General features: G+C 45.7%; 1 protein-coding gene and 1 long non-coding RNA gene across 2 annotated transcripts; one reads left to right on the forward strand and one right to left on the reverse strand.

Annotated features, from left to right (window-relative positions):
* Positions 1 to 66: 66 nt before the first annotated feature.
* On the reverse strand, positions 67 to 8,451 carry LOC126527335 (uncharacterized). Its single transcript, XM_050175125.3, has 3 exons — positions 8,061 to 8,451; positions 6,343 to 6,589; positions 67 to 2,404 (listed from the first exon to the last, which is right to left on the reverse strand). Exons 1-3 carry the CDS (start codon positions 8,261 to 8,263, stop codon positions 2,117 to 2,119), a joined length of 738 nt encoding a protein of 245 aa, XP_050031082.1. The 5' UTR covers positions 8,264 to 8,451; the 3' UTR covers positions 67 to 2,116.
* LOC140213286 (uncharacterized) lies at positions 2,164 to 6,424 on the forward strand. The gene is made up of 3 exons (XR_011890272.1): positions 2,164 to 2,248; positions 2,682 to 5,408; positions 6,352 to 6,424. It is a non-coding gene; the product is annotated as an uncharacterized lncRNA (long non-coding RNA).
* Positions 8,452 to 10,568: the final 2,117 nt, after the last annotated feature.

The following is a 10,568-nucleotide window of genomic DNA, read 5'->3' on the forward strand; positions in this document are numbered from 1 at the left end:
GTTCAGTGCCTTGTCCGCAAGGCGGCATCGGGCTTGTAATTTTCAAAATTGAAAGGACACGAATGGTTTTCGATATGTTTACTCATTTGTTTATTATAATATCATGGCTCTTTGTACATAAAAACGGTAATCAGATCCACACTGCATTTCAGCACTGCCGCTACATACAAATTTTGTATGTAAACAATGCTCAAAAGTAAAACAAACACTCACTCGAGGAAAACTGAGAAAAGAAAAAGATACAGTTGATACAAAGGGCCTGTAATGACCACTACAAAACAATGTGACCACCCACTTCACACTGCAGACATGCAAGACGGTTCCCTTAAAATCTACACACACAAACCTGACAACTCGCAGTAGTGTACAATGTCAAAACGAAAGGCAGTGCTAGAGGTACAAACGAAGACGAGAGGGAACCCAACATTTGAGTGTTTATGCACCACATTACGAAATGATTACTGCATGCCGCATGAAGATGTTGCAAATTTGTGTGCATGCGAGTTTATACACAAGTTTCACTTTCATGACGCATGGTTGTCAAGCGCTTTCAATAGTTCTGCAGCACAATTCACATCAGCGCACACCTATGACTGCACCAAAGTGACACTCTCTACGTCAAGTCATGGTTAAAAAATTTGTCGCAAAAATCTATCCATTCCAGGATATGAACATGACCTTCTCATTCATGTCATGCAGCACTGCCTTCTATATCATCAGCCTGATCTCAAAAAGTTGTCCGATACACTTCAAAAAACTAACTTGAGCACTACAGCTGTCAGGCACAAATCTTCCACCACTTCTTTTGAATGATTCAACATCACTCTACTAAAAGCATTCACCAGGTCAACGCTGACAACAAACTTCATTACAGCAGAAACCAGCTACATAAAAACAGCTGTGGTCAATGCTGTACTTAAAGCAAAAAGCATTTCCTAAACAAATTGCGGCTTTTCATTGCCTTCTGCTGCACAGTAAGGGATTGCGAGCTGAAATTATACAGATAAGTTGCCATCAGCTTCAAGAATTTTTCTTCATGTATGGCACGTCACACGAGCACAGGCTGTCAGACAATGCCTCACATGCTCATAAGACTCCGTTTCATACTTACAGTGCAATACTGTGGAAGGTACAACGATTTTGCACTCTGGCCACATCCGCAAGCAAAAAGTATTGCGTTGTATATCAAAAGAAAAAATACTAAATCATTTTGTGACTACATGAGCCCATGTTAAAGTCATGTATCAGAATAGCTGGGCACTAATGAATTATGTAATGGTGTGTAATAATTTTGCATTGTTCCGTTTTTCTTTTCCACTGTGTTCTCTCCTCCAGCATTTCACAAAGACTGCTTCCAATCGTGTCAAAGATGTCTCAGCAAGCATCTACCTTTCTTTTGCAGAGGATGGCATCTGTGACATCAAGGGGGCTATACTGCAAATGTCCACCTAGTGGACATATCCATTTCGCCTGCCGCTAAAGTGCTGATTGGCTGCGAGCGCCTGTCTCCTTCTGACGTGTACCCCAGCCCAGCCAATCAGGACTTCGGCAGCAGACGAAATGGACATGTCCACTAGATGGGCACTTGCAGAATACCCCCCTGCAGAAAGTTTACTTAGGGTTTGCTTTCATATAACTGCCCATAAAACGAAAATGTGTTGAAGCCATGACATTCTGATCCAGAGTTGCATGTCCAAACCACTTGACCATGAAATGCGTACAGCGACATATTTTGATGACAGAACTTCTTGCAGAGCTTCCGCAGTGTTGGATTTCAGGTATGAAACGGACTACAGGGTCTCATCTGCCGTGAACAAACAGAAGGCACTGCAGGTACAGCCCGACCCTGCTTGGTCGTCTGCTGCCAGCAATGGCCTGCATCACAACCCGTCTACCCGAGCAGTTCAGTGCAACTTCGAGTCCACATCAGAAGGCCAGAGAGCACAGCACAACGCCAGTGATGCCAAGACTCAAGAGTGCATCAAAAAGGCCATTTGCCACCACAGCAGAAGACCGCTGCCATTGTCAAGGCAGTTCTATTTTATATCACTCAGAAAGCGATTACCCTCAGAGGGTTAAGTGAGCCACAAAGGGCAACACCACCAGCTGCAATATGTCACCGCTCCGGTGGAGTGCGGTCGGCGACCTCCATGCGGTCCACCACACCAGAGAAGGTCGCCCTCCTGGCAATCCGTGGAGGTGAACCTCTCGCTTCGGTCGGCACGCTGATGGCATCGGAGTGATGCAGGTAAGCCTCCCACAGCTCACGGCGCCAGTGGACTAGGGCGCGCCAGAGGCGCTGCAGAAACCTGGCGGACACCAGGAAACTTGAAATCGCGACTCGCCGCGTCGTCGTTAATACAACTGTTGCTGCCCGTTCCATCTTCCACTGCTGGGGGAGCACCTGCGAGAGAAAGAAATAATTTTTGACGAAGCTCCTGCATACCTGCCAAACCGTAACCCTCAAAAGACGTAAAAATCCAGCGGGCACAACAATCAATGGGTCAGGGCTAGTACGCATCTATTTTTAAGTTTGTCCCGTGCACGCACATTTTGCTGGATACATATACACTTTATTAATGATGATTTAACTTTGGACACAGCACGCAAGCAAACTTGGAACAGCACAGACTAACAAATGACGTGACAGAACTGTTTACAGATTATTGCGACTTTTTCAGCGCCCTTGCCATTGCCGATTTCACCTGCTTCGGGACCTACTCAAAGCCCATCTGGGTGTCCGTTCACATTCAGAAGACTTCAAAGGGTATGAGACCAACGAACGAAACAAATTTATTTTTCGTAAAATTTGACAAGCATTCGTAAAATTGTAGCATGAGCCTGAATCTGTAAACTGTACGAAAAATTCAAGCGAGTTGGCGGGTATGGTGCTGTGAGGTATGGGCATGTTGAGTGCACTTGGCAGTCTTCAGGCTCGCCATGCGATGATATGAGAGACATGCTCATGTACGAGTAGCATGCATTTTGCTTGTCTGTTTGATTGTATGTGTTATTTGAATCATTAAATCATTAGGTAGTTGGCACTTTGCATCTCCTTCCTTTGTACACCTCCTTTTTCAACCAAAAACTATGTTTGCTCTGCAAAGGTGCTGTTAACTTTCACTCCGCTCTATAGTCATAGCAAAAATGATTGACGGCAGAGATGTTAAGGAAGTGTACTGCTGAAATTGTCCCGTAACGAATGCCTGGCTGCCATTATACATTCATTCTATAAGTTCATGTCATTGCAGGGGTGGGTCCGTGCAATAAACAAACCCAAAACACCAAGGTATGAAAAATAATTCAGCGACTGTGTTTGTGTTTGAATTGTTCGTTGATCCTGCAGCTGTTTTTAATTGCGATTATTCAATTTGTTTTTACTGTGTTGAATGTGTTTTCTTGTTGCAATTTGTTTACTAATTTGTAAATAACTACTGCCGTGCACCATGACCTTGCAATGTATTTTATCATGTATTTTTGTTTGTATTCATTCTATATCCAACTGTCCATGTTTTGCCTTTGTTTTGAAATATTTGTTGCTGTAACTGTAGTTTATTCACTACCCCTCCTCCCCTTTATGTAACGCCCTCGCAATTAAGTCTTTAAGGGTACAGTTTACTCCCATTAATCTGGTGCTTGCGAGACCACAAGATTTAGTCCAATTATCTGAATGATCGAATTGACAAACGGCAGCAATATAAACGAGTTCAAATTTCTTTATTGCTTTAAGTAGTGTGTAATGATGTATTCTTGATTTTTGCTCTTGAGCGGCACTACAAGACAAAAATAAAACGCTTCACACCTAGGAAAGCAGTAGCGGTGTGTTCACGTCTTTAGTAACCGCTGCACGCACAAGGGGGCACTGGCGGGGGTCAAATAAACCAAAGCAACATGCTTTTGTGCTCCAACTAAACGCGTTTTCTTTCCATAGTTCCCAATGTATGTTTTCCCATCAGGACTTTTCAGTGTGCTTGAATCAAGGGAAAAGTCGAATTAATCAAGGTCAAATTAGCTGGAGTCCATTGCGCTCTGAGATGCAAAGCATGAAAAGCTGTAAACTTACTGGCGTCAGTAAGCCAGACACAAGCAAGCTCTAAAGTAACAAGTATAAAGCGCTTGAAAAGATGAGGATAAGGAAGGTGGACACAACACGAGCTCTAGCTTTGAACAAATGGTTTATTTGAAACCAAGGCACACACATATGCACTGACAGCGCCCATATGCCATAACAAATGCTATGCACAAATAAATTACTTTCCTTTACACTTTCCAAAAAGAAAACAGCCTTTCTATCATCTACCAAAATGCACATTAGGGTCACTGTTCTATAGCAATGCCTTTTCACGCTCGTGAGTGGTCGAACGCAGCCACTCGCGCACGGAGAAAGGCGAAATAGTGGCCTAGGATACACTCAAGAATGGCGACTCTTCCTTTGACGAAGAGAGATGGAGCACTTACACAGTCAGTGCCTGAACTTGCAATTTTCGCCGTTTCAATTATTAATCTTGTAAGTTCGTCTCTGTGCTTCGGGAGTATTGCTCACATGAACAAATCAGCATTCTAAGCTGTGCCGGCGATCAGAAGAGAAAAGCCGCTATACCAATTTGTACAATATCTCGCACAACTTGAAAAGGCTGGTGGAACGTGCCAACATTAGAGTAGTCTTTTTCACCTCCATGAAAGTTGCATGTAATTTGTAAGATCAGAAACCCACGACATGGTAAGACGCATGCCTGCAGTAAATGGCCTAGAACACCGTTTGTGATTTGCAGGGAAGCATTTGCGCACAAAATACTTCTTTTCTGCAGCAAGCAGTATGTCGGGCAGGCGAGCCACTGCCTGAATGATAGAGGAAAGGACATGATTGGTGACCGGCATTGCATTGCAGCAAGCCACGGTGCGACCCGTATTTACACGGCGGTTTTATCAACACAAAGAGACGAACCTTGCATGTCGCAAACGGCTGGCATTTTAGTGCGCACTACGTTTCTGGGAGGGAGGTGCTTCGGAAAAAAAATCGCACCCAACATTCTGCACATCACTGCTTCCGCCCTTTCCTTATAAACGATACTCCGCGGCCCTTTCCTTTTTTGCTGCCAATTTTCGCCTGCATCCCTGACACTATCAAAGTGTGGCCTTTTCTTGTGCATAGGGGGCGCAATGAGAGACTGACAGCTGACATCAACAGTCAAGACTTTCTTTACTCTGTGGGAAGTCGACATTTGGTCGGCAGTTGGTGCGGCGAGAAGAAATGTCGCAGGTCAATGTCCGCGACAGCAGCGGGTTGACCCCCGCAGCAGTGCAGCATTCCGCTTCATCGAGCTCATCGTTGTCAACCGAAGTCACCAGACCGCCTTCAGGCCGAGTTCACTTCACTGCACAAGGACCAGCCAATGGACAATTTAATGGTCCGTAAAAACTGTTATCTTTCCCCTTGTATTTTACGGTTAATTTCTATTAGTGTAGTGTGTGCACTGCATCGCGACTTATCTATGCTAGGCCTAGTCTGGCTACCTTGATGTGGTGTGGGTAACAGGTTCTTAGACGTCGTACAAGACTGCATTTCTTGTTGTAGCATGTAATTTGTTTTCCATCTCGTACAATATTTTTTCATCTTTTATTTTTTTCTCTTCTGTGTAATAATTTTAAGCTCCTCGTGTTGCTCTCTCACTTTTGTTTTTTGTTTTCTGTCAAGCATTCCGCTTTGTTCCTTTGTTTATTTGCTCTCTGCCCTGTCATAGTAATTAAATGCTTTGCTTACTTTTTTTTTTTTAGCACATGTAAATACCTGCGTCAGCCTTGAGTCTCCATCATTATCTCACAATATCGCCACATCTGCACCCCATGCGGGTCAATCGTCAACCAATTTTTTATGCACCACTGCAGGGCTCTTAAGGCATTGCAGGCGAGAGCTTTAAGTGGGAGCCTGTGAGTCTTTGTTGAGACACTGTTGTAGTACAGCAGGCATTTTGAAGTGTGTGACATTACAAGATTAATAAGTGAAGTTGGGAAAATTGCAATTTTGGCCACTGATCCGTGTAAGCACTTAGTCCCCCCCTCTTTGTCACAGAAAGTATTATCATTTTTGAATGTGCCCTATTGTGCTCTTCGATAGATGATAAAGGGGCTGCTTTTTTGGGAGGGCATTGTCAACTCCTCGGTTTCAAGTAAACCATTTGCTGAAACTTAACACTTGGGTTGAGTCTTTGTCCTAGTCTTTCCAAACACTATATACCTGTTGCTATTCTATAGCGACAAGGCCAAGCGTCAAACCTCGTCAAGCTCTAAAAAATGTGCATCTTACGATAAATTCATAAGCAATGGTTGTTATGCAGTACCTACTTTGCGCAGGCCTCCATCGATGGCCACTCCAATGAACTCCATGCCTCGGAACCATAGGGCAAACACACCGGAACCAACTGCCTCCATGGCAAGGCTAGGGCTCCAGCCACGACCCGCACAGTAGGCACCGCCCGCCAAAACCAGCAGGAGCCAGGGCACACGAAGCCGCCACAGCCAGAGCAGCGATGACAGAACCGCCAGGATCTGTGCCTCCGAGCGCCAAATGTGCAGCCGTTCCGCCAGGGATCTGGCAGCAAAGGAAAATAAGAGAAGTGGCGATCCATTGCAGCCCTCTAGCAGGCAAATAGATGCAAGGTCAGAAAGACCACAAAAATTACTTTAGGGAAACGTGGTGCCAGCAACTATGGGAGCTGCAGGCGTGGAGGGTTCGGCTTACACGGAAATGTTGGGTAGAGTGTGTGTTTACCTAAACTTCCGTCCCTCTGGCTTCAGACGACTTTGTGACTCTGCAAACTGATTGATCAGATTCAACGAAATATTGCATTATAAGTGCAGTGATTCCCAACGACTGTGCTTGCACGCGAGTCTCGTTGCCTCCGGGAGTTTAAGAAAATATTATTACTTGTAAATTTAAACCAAGAAAGGTAGGTAAAACCTCAAGAACATCTCAGGCTACAAGTGAAAACAAGTGAAAACAAATCCATGTACCATCCGTAATTTCCATGGTAGCTGAATGATGGTAGTGGCAGGGCTCCCTCTAGTAATTTTAGCAGGAAACTCTGAGGAAGATGCATGCTGACAAGGCGCCTTCTTTTATTAACGTAATCAGAGAGAGTTTCAATGCAGCAAGAGCATACAAGAACTAAGGTGAAGCTGAGATGGGACAGTTCCCAATTGTTTACCTGCTTGAGCGTGTGATCAATCAGTGCTACACATTTTAAAATTGTGGGGTTCAACGACACGACACTGCAAAGTGGGTTACGGGTGACACTGTGGTGGAGGGTTCATAACGAATATTTGACCTCCTGCCATCATTTAACATGCACCCAAAGCACTCTACAGGGGCATTCTTTTTTTTTTTTTTTCCACCCTGGTCGTTTATGTATGTGTCAATCTCGCAGGCAATCAGCTGTGATGCCCATCCAGGCTTTTAATCGACACATCGGACGTTTGTGCTGCGAATACAAGGGCATTTTAGACTTAACGAAGGCAACTTCGCAGTATTTTTGTTTTTTCTAAATAAAACCAGGCACTGAACTGTGCTAATCGTTACGTTGAACGACGTTCACTCCGAAATGCGATCTTTCTGCGAAATTTTGAGCAAGTGCAGCGGTAAGCGCAAAATCTTTTTTTTTTTTTTTTCAACAATTTTAAGCGAAATGTGCGCGTTTGCGTATGCAAAGCAGCAAAACCCGTGTTTCTTTCGCCCCTTGCCAACAGACGGTTGCACATAAACACCCGCGGTAAAGCAGTAGCTACATGACGTTGCGCTGCTGTGCTCGAGGTCCCGGGTTCGATCCCAGCCCCGGCGGCCGCATTCCGATGGCGGCGGGATGCGAAAAACGCCCGTGTACTTAGGTGCACGTTAAGGAACGCCAGATGGCCAAATCAATCCGGAGTCCCCCACTACGGCGTGCCTTAAAATCAGACGGCGGTTGGCGCGTAAGTCCTCAAATCCTTATTGCGAACGTTTCGTGAAGAACGGGAGCACAGCCTACCGCTACTGCTAAGGACACGTCTAATAATTGTTTGCTCACCCATGAGTTCTGATCGCGTGCTTGGTCCACAGGTCGAGCGGCAGAAAGATGCAAAACTGAAAGGCCATATCCAGCAGGAAAGACATTGCAGAAGCGAAATACGCCGGCATGATTCGATGAAAAGCTGCCAGCGATACCCACAGCACCGCAACCGCAAACGCCGGGAACTTCAAAGGGCGCACGAGTATTATGCAAGGCATCATGGATTACGGCGTGCCCTTACTAAAGCCCCTATCAGAGAGATGTTACGAGGATGGGATCTGGTACAAAGCAAAATGATGATGATGATGATACCGGCCTCTTCGATTTGTCGGGAAAGAGCAATCGAACAGGCCCACTACGTGCACAACCGTAATCTGACGGCAAAACGACGCACAAGATGAAAACGGAAGGTTAATAATAATGTTTTATTTGTATTCAAAAGGGTCAAACATGCAGAGCGGCGAAAGGCGCCCATACCGGAGTGGCTTGCGTGCCCAACCTGTGAAACGTAACATTACTGTAAAGTAAAAACCTTAAAGTGCTAGTAAAGCTAGAATATTCAGGTTAATTGAATCTAGACTACTCTACACTCTTAAAACGGTTGCACCCTTTGAGGTGTATATTTGTCCCACAACAATAATCGTCATCTGCCTTGCTTGCGTTTCCTTTCTTGAAACTCGGCGCTCGCTACTTTCCTGTCGAGAATGCTGCGTCACACTGATAACGCGCATGCCGTTCGTGACTGGGAAGTACCGGGCTCGCAGCGTTAAAGAAAGGAAACGCGGGCAAGACAGATGACGATTATTGTTGTGGGACAAGATACGCCCCAAAGGGTGTAAATTTTTCTAAGAGTGTAAAAACAGTTGCACCCTTTGGGGTGTATATTTGTCCCACAACGATAATCGTCATCTGTCTTGCCCACGTTTCCTGGTACTTCCTAGTCACGAACGGCATGCGCGTTATCCACGGAGGAAGGAAACTAAGGAGAGGCCCTACCCCCTCCGCGCGCTAGGAGAAAAATGTGGCGGAAATGACGTAGTAGGTTCTCATTTTTTTGCTGCTTTTTTATTTTATTTTTTTGTTGTATGGCCATGCCTTTTGGGCCACAATGGCGGCGTTGTTATGGTTTTGAGCGCTCACACGTGTTGCTCTGGTAGGTTTCGGGCCGTGGCACAGGCGCTGAGTGGGCGGGTTTGCGTTAGTCACCGTGTCTTGTTGCGCTGTGTTACCTGCACCGTGCTCTGCCAGATGTTGCGCGAGCGCGCGCGCTCCGCGCGCGACACCACGCGCAGCGCGGCGTGGTTTCGCGAAAGATGTAAACAAGAGAGGAGGGTGGCCCAAAAGGCGGAGCATCGCCATGAGCAACGCCAAATTCCGGCTTCACTTTTGCTTCACAAAGAGTGACGTCAGGGCCTCTCCTTAGTTTCCTTCCTCCGTGGCGTTATCAGTGTGACGCAGCATTCTCGACAGGGAAGTAGCGAGCGCCGAGTTTTCAAGAAAGGAAACGCAAGCAAGGCAGATGACGATTATCGTTGTGGGACAAATATACACCCCAAAGGGTGCAAACTGTTTTTAGAGTGCACCCTTTGGGGTGCATATTTGTCCCACACTCTTAGAAAAATTTACACCCTTTGGGGCATATCTTGTCCCACAACAATAATCGTCATCCGTGCTGCCCGCGTTTCCTTTCTTTAACGCTGCGAGCCCGGTACTTTCCAGTCACGAACGGCATGCGCCTTATCAGTGTGACGCAGCGTTCTCGACAGGAAAGTAGCGAGCGCCGAGTTTTCAGGAAAGGAAACGCAAGCAAGGCAGATGACGATTATTGTTGTGGGACAAATATACACCTCAAAGGGTGCAACCGTTTTAAGAGTGCTCAACGATAATCGTCATCTGCCTTGCTTGCGTTTCCTTTCTTGAAAACTCGGCGCTCGCTACTTTCCTGTCGAGAATGCTGCGTCACACTGATAACGCGCATGCCGTTCGTGACTGGGAAGTACCGGGCTCGCAGCGTTAAAGAAAGGAAACGCGGGCAAGACAGATGACGATTATCGTTGTGGGACAAGATACGCCCCAAAGGGTGTAAATTTTTCTAAGAGTGTAGAAAATAGTCATTGAAGTCGAAGAATGCCACATAATTACACTCTAAGAACAGTTTACACCCTTTGGCGTGCTCCTTTTTTAGAAGGGGCACTCCAAAGGGTGTAAACTGTTCTATGCTGATAACGCGCATGCCGTTCGTTACTGGAAAGTTCCGGGCTCGCAGCGATAAAGAAAGGAAATGCATCAAGGCAGATGACGATTATCGTTGTGTGGCAGAGGGGGCACGCCAAAGAGTGTAAACTGTTCTTAGAGTGCAGGATGACTGAGGCATTGTCTGAGGGGTAATGACATGAAGTTTCGACTAATAATTTCTTGACTTAAATTAAAGACCTAGACGTGTAAACCCTAGACATGAACCTCTATAACAGTTCTTTTTCTTTTGGTTTTTTGTTACAGGCAGCTTTCGTTTTGTTGTTGAGGAGG

This window comes from Dermacentor andersoni, chromosome 9, assembly GCF_023375885.2.
Source record: "Dermacentor andersoni chromosome 9, qqDerAnde1_hic_scaffold, whole genome shotgun sequence".
Lineage (NCBI taxonomy): Eukaryota > Metazoa > Arthropoda > Arachnida > Ixodida > Ixodidae > Dermacentor > Dermacentor andersoni.